This window comes from Neopelma chrysocephalum, unplaced genomic scaffold (genome assembly GCF_003984885.1).
Source record: "Neopelma chrysocephalum unplaced genomic scaffold, ASM398488v2 Primary Assembly neopelma1_90, whole genome shotgun sequence".
NCBI classification, from domain to species: domain Eukaryota; kingdom Metazoa; phylum Chordata; class Aves; order Passeriformes; family Pipridae; genus Neopelma; species Neopelma chrysocephalum.
In genome coordinates, this window is record NW_020897752.1 from 869272 (window position 1) to 884803 (window position 15532).

General features: G+C 54.1%; 2 protein-coding genes across 5 annotated transcripts in view; one reads left to right on the forward strand and one right to left on the reverse strand.

The window, feature by feature from the left end:
* The window catches only part of SZRD1 (SUZ RNA binding domain containing 1), a 23653-nt gene extending 22086 nt beyond the window's left edge, over positions 1–1567 (reverse strand). For all 4 annotated transcript variants that reach the window (XM_027693185.1, XM_027693184.1, XM_027693183.1 and 1 more), the window contains exons 1-2: positions 1333–1567; positions 1008–1187 (exon numbers count right to left, since the gene is read on the reverse strand). In XM_027693185.1, coding sequence (XP_027548986.1) covers positions 1008–1187; positions 1333–1338 — 186 coding nt within the window. In that variant the 5' untranslated portion in view covers positions 1339–1567. The remainder of the gene's footprint in view (positions 1–1007; positions 1188–1332) is intronic.
* Positions 1568–1774: 207 nt separating this feature from the next.
* Positions 1775–15532, forward strand: part of FBXO42 (F-box protein 42) — a 46222-nt gene continuing 32464 nt past the window's right edge. Inside the window, exon 1 of the mRNA XM_027693169.1 lies at positions 1775–1882. The gene's annotated coding sequence lies outside the window, so the exon portion shown is untranslated. The remainder of the gene's footprint in view (positions 1883–15532) is intronic.

Consider the following 15532-nt stretch of genomic DNA (forward strand, 5'->3'; position numbering starts at 1 on the left):
TGTTTTCTCTTGATTTTGGTGTCCTTTCCCTTAATTTTGAGGTCTTTTACCTTAGTTTTGGAGTATTTTCCCTTTTTTTAGTGTGTTTTTGCTTGATTTTGAGGTGTTTCACCTCAACTTTGAAGGGCTTTCCTTAAATTTTGAAGTGCTTTCCCTCGATTTTGATGTGTTCTCTCATAAATTTGGGATGTTTTCCCATAATTTTGTGTTCCCGGTCAAATCAGCCCCTAAATGTAGGAAATTTTGGCCACCAATCCAACCTCTCATCCCTGCCGTGTTCGTCCATCCCCAACTTGTGTCTCTCCATCCAAGCCCTCAGCTGCTCTAATGGAGCACAAGGACCAGCCCAAACCTTTATAAACATCAAACTTCCCCAAAAAACGCCTAATTTATTCAAATTATCTCATTTAACCCCAAGATATTCCCCACGCTGATGTATTATTTTAAGCTCTGAGCGACGCAGACGTGTCTGGGGTGGGATTTGCATTTCATTTTCCTCGCTCCAAACCCACCTGCCCCTTCAGCATCCTAAAAATCCTCATTTCCACCCAGGAAATCACAGAAACTGCCCTTAAATCCCTAATTTCCCCCCAGAGCAGCCACATTTGCCGGCAGATGGCGACTGGATTCCTTAAAAACATCAATAAACCTCCAGCTCAAACAAACCCTGACGCAAAGCCCGGGGCGTGCGGCGCTCGGGGAGGTTTAAATCCTTGGATTTCAGCTCTTTGGGCGGCTCAGAAGGGTGGGAAACACCGTCCCCCCGCCCTGGGAGCGGGAGGAAAAGGCGCAGCAGCCTCGGGCTCTTCCTGCCCATCCTCTGGGATTTTTCCAGAGGGAAACAGGCACCGAGTTTTCCAGCAGCCGGGCATTGTTGGCTCCATCCCATGCAGCGTTCCAGCGGCGTTTTCCCGGGCGTTCCCCTCCATCCTGCTGCAAGAAGTCCCATTCCCAGCCCTGCCTGACCGCGGGCATCCTTTGGGATCCTTTGGGAACGTGGTACTCACCTGGTGGGGGGTGAATCCCACGTCTCCTGCCGGGTTATCCCAGCCCTCCACGGGGCACTTGGGACACATTCCGTGTGCTGTCCCCGGCAATCCCAGCTCTCCGCGAGGCTCCCGGCTCATCCCCTCGGGCAGGGAAGGCGCCCGGGATGCCGGGCGGGCTCCTCCCTGTGGGATGCAGCTCTGTGGGAGCAAAGAGAGGGCGGCGGTGACTCCCTGTGCCCCTTCCCTAAGGAATAACTTCCCCTCGCCACTGGCCAGCGGGATTGGCGCCAAAACACAGCGGATGTTCCCACAGGGAATGGGCTCCGCTCCCTCCTTTCCTCACCTCCATGGCCAACAGAGCACCGGTGACCTCCAGGCTCGGGGACGGGTCACATCCCGCCCGCCCGCCGAGCCCTCAGGAGGCTCCAGGGCTGGGGGAAACACGCAGGGCTGGGCAGGGAGGTTCCCGTGCCCGCGCTGTGCCTCCCGGGGCTGTGGATGAGGGTGGGAGCCCGGGAAGGGAGCGGGACAGGGAGCGGGACCCGCCCTGACCCCTCCGCCTCAGCGCCGACCTCCCCAACATGGCGGCGCCGCCCGCCCGCCCGCCGCTCCCAACATGGCGGCGGGACCCGCCAAACATGGCGGCCGCGCCCCGTACGGAGCGTTGACCTTCCCATCATGGCGACTCCGCCGGTCCTGTCCCTCCCGTGTCACGTGACTCCGGGGGGCGGGGCCGCGCCTGCGCGGTGCGCGGCCGGCGCGGCCGGGGCGGCGGCGGGAGGGCGGGGAGCGAAGATGGCGGCGCCGGTCGGGGCCGTCACCGGGGAGACGCGGCCGCCCCGCCGCCCGCAGCCCTGAGGGCCCGGCCCGGCCCGGCCCGGCCCCGCCGGCAGGTGAGAGCGGCCCCGCCGCGCGGCTTCCCACGGGCGCGGCCCTTCCCGGGCGGCGGGACGGGCCCATGGGGCGGGACGGGCCTGGCCCGGAGGGACCCACATCTGAGGGAGGAGGGTGCGGTGAGACCTTCCCTCCCCTCCCCTCAGGGGATTTTGGGGGGTCCGTGCGCAGGGAAGAGCCCCCGGGGGGTGTAGCCCGATCCCCTAAGGGGGAAGCCCCTTCCCTGCCCCGGGGGGCGGCGCCGGGGCTCCCTCAGGGCCCTAGGAAAAGCCGTGTTTCCCCCCCCCACACCCATCTCTCCCCCCACAAAAGCCGTGTTTCTCCCCCAAAAACCGTGATTCCCCCTAAAAAAGCCGTTATTCCCTCTGAAAACCGTGTTTCCCTCCCAAAAAACCACACTTCCTCCTCAAAAGCCATGTTTCCCCCAGAAAAAGCCGTGTTTCCCTCTAAAAGCCGTTTCCCCTCAAAAAGCTGTTTACCCTTCCCAAAAAAACCATTTGTCCAAGAAAAAAGGCCGTTCCCCCTCTAAAATCCATGTTTCCCTCCTTAAAAGCCACGTTTGCCCCCAGAAAAGCCATTTTTCCCCCCAAAAAATCCACATTTCCCCTCTAGCAGCTGTTTCCCCCCAGAAGCCGTTTCCCCCTAAAATCCATGTTTCCCTTCCTAAAAGCCCTATTCCCCCCAAAAAAACCCATTTTCCCCCAAAAAATCCTTGTTTCCCCCAGAAGCCATTCCCCCACAAAGCCTTATTTCCGCCCAAAAGCCACATTTTCCCCCAAAAATCCATATTTCCCCCCCAAAAAGCCATATTTCCCCTCTAAAATCCGTTTCCCGCCAAAAGCCATGTTCCCCCCCTAAAATCCATGCTTCTCCCAAAAAATCCATGGTTTCCCCCCATAAAAGTCGTGTTTGCCCTCAGAAGTCCATGTTTCCCCCCAAAAATCCATATTTCCCTCAAAGAAGGCCACGTTTCCCACCAAAATCCATGTTTCCTTCCAAAAAAATCCCTGTTTCCCCAAAAAGTCATGTTTCCCCCCAGTGTCCCGTTATTCCCATATAATTCCATGTGAATCCACATCCCCACTCTCATCCCTTCGCCCTGTGTGTATAAATCCCTGGATTTGGGCCCTGGATTGTTGGAGCAGCCGGTGGGATTTGGGGTGTTGCTCCCCAGTGTTTTCCCTGCCGGTCTCTTTTGGGAAAGGCTTTATTTGGGATCGTTTTCCTGTCTCTGAGAGGCTCAGGGATTATCTCCTGCTGCCCAGACCTCTCCCGGGTGTGTTTGGCTTTTCCAATGGGGTTTTCCAGTCGGGAAGGGCATTTCTTAGGAGGGGCAGGAGCAGAGCTTTGGTGTCTCACTGTTAACGATCCGAATTCCAAGGAATGCTTGGAGGAGGAACAAAAGGGGGGTGGAAACCGTTGCCTGCCGTTGCCTGGGGGAGTGTTCCATGTGTGGAATAACCTCGGGATCACCAGGAATGTCCTTGGCATTCAAAAGGCTGGAGCTCCCCCGGGAGCCCGGCAGGTCAGCAGCTGGAATTCTTCCCCTTGGCTGAAGGGACAGGAATTCCAGGGAATTCCGGTGGAGGTGCTGCTGACCTAAATCTGGGCCCAGGGTGGGAGGAGGCCTTTTCCCACCTTTTTCCCAGGCGGCCTTGGGAAGTTCCAGGTTGGGAATGGTGCTGGAGTGTCCTGACAAAGTGCAGCCACTTCTGGAGACAAGTCCCAGAGTGGGATGGGAATCCAGGAGCTGACTCCCTGTTATCTCCTCACTCCACAGCCCTCAGTGCTCCCACCACAGTGTTTTCCCTTAATTTTGAGCTGTTTTTCCCTAAAGTTGGTGATTTTTCCCTTAATTTTGGTGTGTTTCCCCCTAATTTTGAAGTGGTTTTCCTTAATTTTGGTGTGTTTTCCTCTAATTTTGGCATTTGCCCTTAAATTTGGTGATTTTTCCTTTCATTTTGGAATGTTTCCCCTTGATTTCAAGATGTTTTCCCTCGATTTCAGGATGTTTTCCCTTGATTTCGGGATGTTTTCCCTTGATTTCGGGATGTTTTCCCTTGATTTCAGGATGTTTTCCCTTGATTTCAGGATGTTTTCCCTTGATTTCGGGATGTTTTCCCTTAATTTTGGGCTGTTTTCCCTTGATTTGGGTGTGTTTGCCCTTAATTTTGGTGAGTTTTCACTTAATTTTGGCGTTTCCCTTCCCTCCTTCCTTTTCCTCGATCCCGAATCCCAGTGCTGTTCCCTCGGGTCGTGTCTCCCTGGGGTCAGTCTTTCCTTGGTGTCACAACTGGGAGAGAAGAAAGCAGGATCCTGGGCAGAATTCCAGCTGGTCCATAGAATCCCAGGCTGGTTTGGATTGGAAGGAGCTTAAAGCTCATCCTGTTCCACCCCCTGCCGAGGGCAGGGACACTTTCCCTATCCCAAGTTGCTCCAAGCCCCATCCAACCTGGCCTTGGACTCTTTTTTCCAAAGCAGGACGGTCCTGTCTGGCGCATGGAGCTGTTCCTACATGGATTCAATCCCGTTCTCCAGGGGTTTTGTGCCTCTGTCGCATCCCGTGCTGGTTTTGGCACAGCAGGGATGTTTGGGTGTGTTTTTCCTGCCGTGTTCCCGGGAGTTTTCCCTGGCAGGTGACTCCACCCGGGCAGTGTCTCTTGTCCGTGGTGGCAGGTGAAGCTCTTGGCTTTGGAAAGGCTCTGGAATATTTGCTCCCGTGGATTTTACAGGCAGCACGTGGGATTTGGGAATTTTAATCCCAGTTCCCTCCAGCCTTTAGTCCCTGGGATTCTGGTTTTCCTGGCGTTTGGCTGTTGGAGAAGCCCCAGGAGGAACCTCACCTGCAGGACACGTGTTCCTGCCCTGCCTGGGCTTGGAATGAAGGTGGGGATGGTTTATTCCAGCTGTGTTTTGACTTGGGAATTTCAGCCATTGTCGGCTGCGCCTTCCGGAGGGGTGTTTGCTCCCAGGGATTCCCGGGATGTGTGGATTATCCCAACCCTGACTCAGGAACGTAAGGTATCCGATGCTCCCGTTTACCAGGCTGCAGCTTTGGGGTGGGAGCCCGGGAATGGTGTGTTTGTGCATTCCCAGCTGATCCGTAAAGTTCTGCTTCCAGGGCTTCCCAGAGGCGTTGGGGCACAGCCTGCTCCCATCCCAGCCACTTCCACAGGATGTGAGCAGGGGCTGCTGGAAAAGGCTTCCCACTCCCTGTGTAAACAGAGCTGCGCCTCCCAGGGAAGTTGTTTTTCCCTGTGCATTCAGGCAGGGAGAGCTTTGTTGAAAAACATCCATTCAGGCTTTGCCCCGATGGAGTTTCCTTTGGAAGCGCAGCATCGCTTCGGGATGGCTGGGAGGGCTTGGGAAAGGTGGTAGAGCCAGAGCTGGGCTCGGGTTTGGCCCAAATCCTGATAAAAGCCGTGGAAAGAGGACTCTGGGATGTGCTCCATGGGTGTTTCTCCAGGTAAGAGCTCCTTTTGGAGCGTGTTTTCCAGCTGCTGCTGTTTCCTGGGGATGTCAGTGGCGGCATCGAGGCTCAGGCTATGCTGCCACGAGCAGCTTTTGATGGAGTTTAGGAATCCAGGTCAGAATTCCTTTTGAACTGCAGGATAAAAGCGGATCACGGTGACACATCCGCGTGAAAATCCCACCTGCAGAAATCAGGGCTCCTTCCCTCGGGAATGTGGCTGTGTTTGCTCCCCCCTGCCTGTGGAAATGTTGCAGAGATTTGTCTTTGTTTCCTGAGCTCCGACTGCGACGTTTGGGACTGGAAATCCCCCTTTCCCCCCTGCTTAGGGGAGTTCCAGCCCCCGGGATCGGCACTCCTGACCCGTGGGATCTCTTCCCATGTTTCCAGCTCACTTGGAAGCCTTTCCCTGGCCTCTTTTATCTTGGGCTTGTCGTGATTTGGGTTTTGAAGGACTCAGGGAAGTTGGTGGAGCTGCTGGAATTTATGTGGAGCTTCTTGTTGGACGGGACTTGGAACAATGTGGTGCAGTGGAAGTGTCCCTGCCCAGGGCAGGGCAGGGTATGGGATGGGCTTTAAGGGCCCTTCCCACCCAAACCATTCCAGGATTCCAGGACTCTCGTTAGGTGTCAGTGGGCAGAAGATCATCTCTGGTTTCAGGAGTGATTTGGGGTTTTCTGGGTAAAAAGCAGCTCATAAATGTCAAAACTTTGCTGTGGGAAGAACTGTCCATCCCAAAACTTCTCAGATCAGGGGATCTGTGACAGGGATTAACCATTCCTACCGAGTTGTGTCACTCTGGAGAGCCTGCAGTGATCCAAGGGATTTATCTGTGCTTTAGAAAAGAATCCTGAACCCTTTGGGTGCCGTTCTCAGTCCGGTGCCTGTCAGGGTGATGGTTGGGGGGCAGGATTTTAACAAACGGGGATCTTGGGAAGCTGCTCTTGTCCTTACGAGACAGACACGGGTTGGAAATCCACACCATTGCCTTGGATTTTATTTGCTCATTAACATAATGGGGATTTGCCTTGTTTTGTTGTTGTTGTCTCTTTCCCAGTATTGAATATTTAGTGTTTTTAAGCCTCACTAAACAACCAGACTTGAGCTATGACTTAAAGGATGGGAGGATAACCTGTGTATCCCTGGCATCCAATGCTTCTCCTTTCCCCTTGACAGAGGAACAAAAAAAATCTATAAAAAATAAGAGCAAACTCTCCAAATGGGTGGAAACTGCAGCAAATCCTCCTCCAGCCTGGGGGTGGGTCTGACTCCTGAAATCTGTGCCCACTGGAATTCCTGGGTTGAATGTTCCTGGTTGTTTTGGGGGTTTGCAGGGTGGCTCGTGGGTGCTGTTCCCAGCCCCTCACACCTCACTGAGTGGGCATTCCCTGGGGATTTAGTCCCATTTCCCCGGCCTGGGCTTGGATGGGACACAGAGCAATCCTTCCAGTTTTATTCCAGGGTTGTGTCACCACCACCCCCGGGCTGTTCCTCACCTTGGGTCACCGAAGAGGAAAGAATTCATCTTTCCCTTCCCTCCTGAGATTGAAGGGAATCCTCAGTTCCTCACTGTTTGCTGGGAGCTGGTTGGGATTTTCCCCCCAGGGCACTGGTTTGTGGAGGGGCAGCAACAATCCCTGTGTGCCCAGGGAAGGACCCAGGGAAGGGCTGGAGCTGTGCCAGGGGGGTTGGGATGGATCTCAAGAGAAGGTCCTTCCCCCAGAGGGTGGTTGGCACTGACCAGGCTCCCCAGGGCAGTGCCACGGCCCCAAGGCTGCCAGAGCTCCAGGAGGGTTTGGACAATGCTCTGAGGGACAGGGGGGATTGTTGGGGTGTCTGGGCAGAGCCAGGAGTTGGATCCATGATCCTTGTGGGTCCCTTCCAGTTCAGGATCCTCTGTGTTTACAGAGCTCTCCCAGCTCCCCGTGGCCATGGAATCAGAGCCACTGTCCAGGCTGCACAGCCTGAGCTGCCATGGGCAGTTTGAGCAGGGGGATGTGATGCCTCAGAGTTGGTCCTGCCTCAAAACCAGTGTTTCCCTCTGTCCAGCCCCTGGTGCTGCCCTGCACCGACACCAACACACCCACGGACCTTTGGGCTCTTGGGTTCTCCCCCCACCCTGCCCAGCCTGGCCAGGGCTCCGTGCTCTGCACTTTGCAGGGGTTGCTGGGGGGGTTGTCCTCCCTAATTCATATTTTCTGCTGAAGAAGCCCAGCCCTGAATTCTGGCACGTTCCGAATTTGCACACTCCAGCCCTTCCCACAGGGCTCGAGGGAAGAGCTGAGTTCTGGGTTTGTTTTTCAGAAATGCTGCACTTCCCATCACCCTGCTGTGTTTGCATGAGTGTGGCATGGAATCATGGAATGGTCTGGGTTGGAAGGGACTTTAAGGATCACCCAGTTCATGCCAGGGACACCTCCCACTATCCCAGGCTGCTCCAAGCTCCGTCCAACCTGGCCTTGGACACTCCCAGGGATGGGGCAGCCACAGCTTCTCTGGGCACCCTGTGCCAGGGCCTGCCCACCCTCCCAGCCAGGAATTCCTCCCCAGTATCCCATCTAGCCCTGCCCTCTGGCACTGGGAAGCCATTCCCTTGTCCTGTCACATCCATCTAAACTCTGGAAAGGCAGCAGCACAGGTCAGGGAGCCAGAAAAACCTCTGGGACATAATCCCAGTGCTGGGGAGGGTTTGCTTGGCCTCACCCTCTTGGGGTTTTCTCCTTTACCTGCAGAACAGGGTTAATCCCCACTGTGGTGCTTCCCAGCCTGGCCCTGAGCTGCTGGAATGTGTGAGGGCAGGATGTGTTGGGCAGGTTCTCCTGGTGCTCCATGGCCAGAGGGGTTTCTGGGCTGGAAACTCCTTTTGTTCCACGTTGAGAGAGAGAGAAAATGTCTTTAATGTTGCAAAGTGTCTGACAAACACATTAACCTGTCCTTACCCCCCCGTTTGTGGGACCAGCCCTGCTCCTGGGCAGAGCTGCTGGGTCATCCAGAGTTGGCAGCTCCCACCGAGGGCTTCCCACTGGGAATGACACAGATGAGCTTGGAGGTGGCACACGAAGGTGTGTGCTGTGACTCCGTGAGTGACATGGTTGATGTGTCAGACATGGCTCCGTGGGCAGGATCAGCAGGACCCAGACCATTTGTGGTGCTCATCCCCTGGCAATATCCATGTGGAGATGGTACTGGATATCCTGGTGTCCTGCCTGCTAACAAAACATTGCCTCAGCGCTGCTGCCCGCTCAGCATTCCAGCTGAGAGCTCCGGGAATCGATGGAAATTAAACCTTGGCTGCCCAGTCTGCACCAAAACGTGTTTTCTTCCAGTGTATCCTTCTTTTTTTGTGGCTCAGAAGGATCCTTGGGCTCGGCCTCGCTGCAGGTGAAATGTCCCCGGGCTGCTCCTCACTCATGTTCCACAGTGCACAGAGGGACGTTGTGCTCAGTGAATTTGGGTTGGAAAAGTGGCAATTTCTCCCTTCCCGAGTCCTCCTTCGCTGGTGGCAGGGGCTGGACACGATCCCGGCTGTGCCCAGCGGGGTGAGATGGGGCACCTCCAGCCCCGGGGGCACCGCTGGGACCCTCCGGACAAGGAGGACACGGAGGGGCTGGAGCGTGTGCAGGGAAGGGAACGGAGCTGGGAAGGGGCTGGAGCAGCAGGAGCGGCTGAGGGAGCTGGGGGGGCTCAGCCTGGAGAAAAGGAGGCTCAGGGGGGACCTTCTGGCTCTGCAACCCCCTGACAGGAGGGGGGAGCTGGGGGGGGTCGGGCTCTGCTCCCAGGGAACAAGGGACAGGAGGAGAGGGAACGGCCTCCAGCTGTGCCAGGGGAGGCTCAGGTTGGATGTCAGGAGGAATTTCTCCCTGGAAAGGGTGGTCAGGCACTGGCACAGCTACACAGGGAGGTTTGGAGTCCCCACCCCTGGAGGGATTTAACAAACCCGCGGCTGTGGCCCCTGGGGACATGTTTGGGGTGACCACGGCAGTGCTGGGGAATAGTTGGACTCGATGGTCTTGGAGGGCTCTTCCAACCTCAACAATTCCCTGGTTCCATGATTGATGCTCATGTGCTGCCCAAGGCCACGCTGTGGGGGGAAACAGAGCTTGACCAGAAGCACCTGCCCTGGAGAACCTGGACCTTGGGGGTTCCTTGGCTTCCTTTCCCAGGCACTGGCACTCCCTCCTCCATTCCCACCGAGAAACACTGAACCTGAGCTTTGCAGCAGTGCTGGAAACCTAAATCCTGACTGGTTGTCCCACCAGAGATTACCTGGATTCCATGGACAACACCACAGTGGGGTGTTAGTGCTCACTGAGCCTCTGGAAGTGCCGGGAGTTTCTGAAGGAAGTCGTGTGTCCATCTCTCGACGAGGTTTTGGGAACAAGGCTCGTGCAATTTGCTTCCCTCCTCCCACTAATTCCCGGTCCTGTTGCTCCTCTCTGCCTTATTCAGGAGCAGGAAGGTCTCAAAGATCCTACTCTAGGATCTAAGAGGTTTAGATGGGATTTTGGGAAGGAATTCCTGACTGTGAGGGTGGGGAGGCCCTGGCACAGGGTGCCCAGAGAAGCTGTGGCTGCCCCTGGATCCCTGGAAGTGTCCAAGGCCAGGTTGGATGGGGCTTGGAGCAACCTGGGCTAGTGGAAGGTGTTCCTGCCCATGGCAGGGGGTGGCACTGGATGGGCTTTAAGGTTCCTCCCAACCCATTCCATGATTCCATGATCCTTAGTTCCCCCCAAGTTTCCTAAGACAGGAAAGGAAGGACCCTGTGACAGGAGAGGGAGAGGGAAGAAGCTCAAAATCCTGGAGAGGGAGGATGCGAAGGTCCGACCCCCATCCCGAGTGTGCCTGCGTAGGAAATGCCATTTTCCTGCTTTCCCAGCTTTCCCAGCTGCCTGCTCAGCTGGAGGGGGTGGATGTGATCCAGGGCTTTTCCAGCCAAGGAAGTCGTGGCCAGGTGGGCTCCCGCTTTCCCTGTTTGCTGGACAGGGGGGCACTTCGGGAATGCGGGTCCCTCCGGGTGGGAATTGGGCCGGGAGCAGCTGTTGGGATTCATCTGTGCAAAGAAAAGCTTGGAGTTTTCACAAAATAACCCCACGATGCAGCCTGTCAGAAAATCAGGAATTAAGTCTCCCGAAATGTTTGGATGCCTCTGCTTCTGTCACCGAACCCTTCCCTAAGATACTTCCCAGCTTTTCATTCCGTTATCCCGCTGGGGCAGTTTGAACTCGGGAATGGGCACCGGGCAGGATGGGAATGCAAGGCGGAAATTCCAGGAGTTGTGTTTCCAGGCTCGTTTTCCATGGGGATTTTGGGCCAGCCCTGTGTGTTTGCCTCGTGGTTCCGTTATGAATTCCCTCCGTTTGTGGATGAACTGGGTTTGGTGGCTCTGGGAGGTCGGAGATGTGGAACATAAGGAATGCTGGGATGCTTTTCCAGGCTGCCCTCAGAATCTGCAGCTTTCCAAGGGCTTGTCCAAGAGCTCCAGAGCTCCCGTGGTCTCTTAACAAAGGAAGAGGTGACAGTTATTCCCAGGATCTCCTGGTGAACAGGAATTCTTGCCAATGAATCATCTCAGGCAAATTTGGATAAATCCCATGGGATGTTTTTACCCAAGGAGCCTCTGTTCCAAGTTTATCCTCTGACAGCAGGTGTTCCAGGAGGAGCAGCTGCCCTTTTCCTTGGAAAAACCTCTTTTTCCAGCCTCCAAGCCTTTGGTTTGCTTGTTTAGGGATTATCCCGTGGTTTGCCTTGGTTTTCAGGTGAGCCAGGATTGCGCTGGGAAAAGTTGAGGTGAGGACAATTGGAATGAAGGGCTCGCCGGGAGCCGGCAGAGGGAGCGTGTGAGCCCAAACACTCCCCATTCCCTGCAAAACTGAGGGGGATTTCGGGAGAGGGGAGGAATCCCGCGGGGAACCGACCCACCGAGCGGCTGCCCTTCGCTGCCAGGGCTCCTCAGGCCCCGTTTGGGCAGCTTTTAAACCAGTGAAGCTGTTTGAAGGGTCATAATATTGTCCCCAAAAATTGGGAAGTCTCCAAATGCATCCACAACAAACGCAGGGGCTGTTGGATGGTGGAGGTTTGGGCTTTTTTAGCAGCATTTTGCAGGAATGTTCCAGGATTGAAGGATGTTTAAGGATTGTCTTGGAGCCTTTTCTTTTTGGTGTGGTTTTATTAATAGTTACTATTATTAATATTTACTGTTAATATTTGATTAAGCTTTGGGGCCAATTCTGAGGCTTTGTCCTGTTATTATTAATCATAATATTCATATTATTGTTATTGAAATGACACATTTCCCAGGGACACCTCAAGTGTGGGGTCATTAAACCGCTCCCCCCCTTGTTTTTATGAACCCTCCACCAATATCAAACACCACCCTCCTGGTTGGTATTCCAATAAATTATCCTGGAATAAACCTCCCCATCTTCCTTCTCCTTTGATTTTGTGGGAACACAGATCCAGCAGGATTTCTGTCTGGGTTGCTGTGCTGTTTGTGCAGTAAATGCTGCTGGGTGATATTATAATACCACTTATTTTTTTTCTGAAAGCTTGGAAAAAAATGAGCAGGAATCTGGAATAGCTGAGTGTTGGCTCATCCCTGGGGAGGGAGGAATTCCTGGGAATTTTATACCTTTTTATTGCCAATGAAAACCCAGCTGCAATGCTGCTGTTCCTGTAAAATGAAGTCGTGGCCTTTGGAATTTGGAGCCTCTAAAAACGCTGTTTTAACACAGAGAGAGTTGGTGCTGGGAGAGAAATATTGGAATTTTCAACCTTGGGGATGGAATTTCGGTATCCTTAATTTTCCTGGGTGAAGCAAGGATTTATATGACAGGGGAAAAAAGAACAATTTCCTGTTGAAAAGGGTAAAAAAAAAAGGAAAAGCTGTTTTTCCAAGGGCTTGGAATTGCCTGGTTTGCTGGGATAAGTGTGCTGGTATTCCTGAGGGCTGGTATTCCCGAGGTCTCACTCCTCTGGGTGATTTTCCAGCAGCACAGACAGGATATTGCTCATCCCAGACATTCCCAGAGGCTTTGTTTTCTTTCTTTGACTAAAATCTGCTTTTTTTTCCTTTTGATTTTCCAAAGGATCTTCTCTGGCTGGTGCAGGTTTTGGGACTGGAAATATCATCGTATTCAGTGATGATATCCCAAATCCCACAGTTCCCACGGATCTTTCACTCCCTGTGCTGTTGCCTGTATAAAATACTGGGCTTCTCCTGGGAAACAGTGCTGGATTTTCCTCTTCTCTCCCTAAAAAAAGGTCTAAGGTTCTGTAGGACAGAACCAGCGGGAGCAGGGAAAGCTGCCCTTGGAATCTGTGATGGCAACGCTGGGGAGGCACTGGAATTCCAGGGAAAATCACCCTTCCCAGGCAGGAACTTTACCTTCCCATAGGAATTTCCTCAAGGAACACAACCTTACAATCTAACACGTCTGTCTGAGGGAAGAGGGTTTTTATTTAACCCGGGGAAGAGAATCAGCCTGGAAGGTCCCAGTGTCCCCCTGGTGCTCCCAGGGAGCTGCTGGCACGTGGGATGAGCAGCTCCAAAGGATGAGGGAGAGTCTGGAGCAGGTTGGAGACCCGAATTCCCGTGGAGCTCCTGATTGCCAAGTGCAATTCAAGCCCTTTCTGTCCCAGCCCATCCAGGGCTGGTCCTTCCCCACCCCTGGAATGTTTTTTCCCAGGTGAGGACGCAGCTCCTCTGCCAGAGTTTGGAGAGAGGACTTTTTGTGGCATGTGGAAACGAGCTCTGACTCAGGGCTCTGGCTCAGCCCCTCATTTTCATTCAACAACTTTCCCTTGGAGGCTTTTTTTCCCTTTGTTTTTTTTCCCTTAAAATCCTGTTGACGGTTATAAAAAAAAGGGAAGGTCGAAAGCCCTGCGGGTTCCGACACTTCCTAAAGCAGCTGGAAGTTGGGGAGAAGAGGAGGCAGCTCGGGATGGGAACCACTGGTGCCACCCACGCCTGAGCTCTGGGGTCCATGGGGCCGGGAATGCTGCCTGCAGGTAGGAAAACCTTCTGGGATCAGGAGGGGATTTGCAGGAGCAGGTTTGGCTTCAGCCCAGTGGGGTGATTTTTGCCTGCATTTAATATTCCTCGGCTGTTTGTTCCGGATAATTATTAAGTGGAATAAACAGCAGGTTCTTAACTAATTTCAGGAGGGGGGAGAGGGAAAATTGAAGCGCTCTGGAAGGAGGAAAAGGTTCATGGAATGTTTTGCCAGCTGGCAGAGAGGCAGCTTTTAGGAGGGGGCAGGCAAATTCCAGCAGTGCCAGCACGGCTCCATTCCATTGCCCTTCCAGCTTTTCCTTACGGGTTATTTGAAGCAATTCCTCCTTGCTCTGGCTTCAGGCTGATTCCTGAAATGCCCCTGAAATGTTCTCCTGCTGGAATCTGACAGCATTCCTCCAGGACCAGGGTGCAGAACGGGATGTCTGGGGGGGTTGTGTTGGGCTTGGCAGCGATCGATCCGAGCGCAGGGCTCTGGGATCCATCCCAGAATTACCTGGATTGCAGGTACTTTTGGATGAGACACAACTGCTGCAATCCCTTTATTGCAGCTTTCTGAGTGCTCAGAGGTTCATTTCCAACCTGCAGCCCGGCAGGGAGCACCTGGAGCAGGGAGAGAGCACCTCTGGCATCCCCCCGAAATGCAGGAGCGCAGCTCTGCTCTTGGAATAACTCAGCACAGGAGTGGGATTTTCTGCCATGGGTGTGCTGAACAGGAGCTGGCTGGGAAGCTTCAGCTCTTTCCTTTTCCTGTATTGGAGCAGGGTTATGGGACTTGGCAATCCAGGGCTGGTTATTCCCAGCCCATTCCAACCAAAACGTGCCTCCGGGCCAGGTCGAGCCCGGAGGGTTATTTTGGCAGCAAGTTGCCTTTTGGGAGCTGAGTTTATTGCTGGTCTTGTTTTCCTTAAGGAAAACACCAGTTGGAGTGTGAAAACTCCAGGGATGGTCATTCCCTGTGCTCAGACATTTAGGAAACGAGGATTCAGCAGGGTGGGTGCTTTGGAATATTTATGAGCTTGGTAAGAGCTGACAGAGCTCAGCGGAGCTTCTCCATCCACGGATCTACTGCTCCAGGGATCGAGGGGTTTCCCTGCTCCTCCCAAAATCAGCTCAGTTCGCTAAAATCAGCCTGGGAGAGGCTTTTCCGGGTTGTTCTGTGCCTGTGATCAGCCTGCTGTGCTGTGTTGTTCCCGAGCCGGCTCCAGAGGGTTGGAATTGGGATTTAAGAGTTGGAAAAGCCCTCTTTCCAGCAGGTGTTCGTTCCTGCACTTCTCCAGCAGGGATGGGATAAGGATTTAAGGGATAAATAAAAGCTGTTGGGATCACACATGGTGTTAACAACCCACTTGGCATCATCATCCCAGGATCCCATTGTCCCTGAGCTGGGGCAAACCCCTCCTGCTCGGGAGCCGGGATGGTTTTGGGGTGGGAAGCTCTTCCTGGGGGACTGTGCTGCCCTGTTTTCCCAGGCTGGGAAATTCCAGATAGGGAATGACCACCTGCCTCCAGCCTTGCTGGCCACAGCCAGCCTGCATCCCGAGGCCATTCCCAGGCTGGAGAGCAGCATACCCAGGGATGCTTTTGCTTGGAAAAGCCCCATCCCCCTGGTTTTCCATTCTTTATTAGCCCAGCTCCACTTGCCTTTTTTTTTTCCCCGTTTTCCATTCCTCAGTGCCTGGGAATGTGCTGTGTAAGGAGGTTTCCTGGCAGCAGCACCACTCGTGTCAGAGTGTTTGGTTCCAGCCTCTCCCTGTCACAACATCAGCTCCGGGGGGATTCCTGGCGCGGGAGAACGCGGAGCAGCCGCCGGGATGGGAGCTCGGAGCAGGATCCTGCCGTGGCTGCTCCCAAAGACTGGCAGCCCCGTGGGTTTTCCAGAGCTGCTTCCTCAGGGAACATGACAGAAGCGGTGGCTGGTGCTGTCACATGGCATATTCCTGGAATTAGTTGGCATGGGAAGCTTTCCCGCTCCGTCTGCCATTCCCACGGCTCCTCCGCTCCGGCTGTGCTGGGATGGGAAAACACTGGATGTGGCTGGAAGGTTGTAACAACAGCTTAGGTCATTCCTGATAAATAAACATGGTTTTAATCAGGTTTGTAATCCACGTTAATGGGGTTTCATGGGTTTTATTTATCAGGATATTTAGATATCGGGATATTTATCAT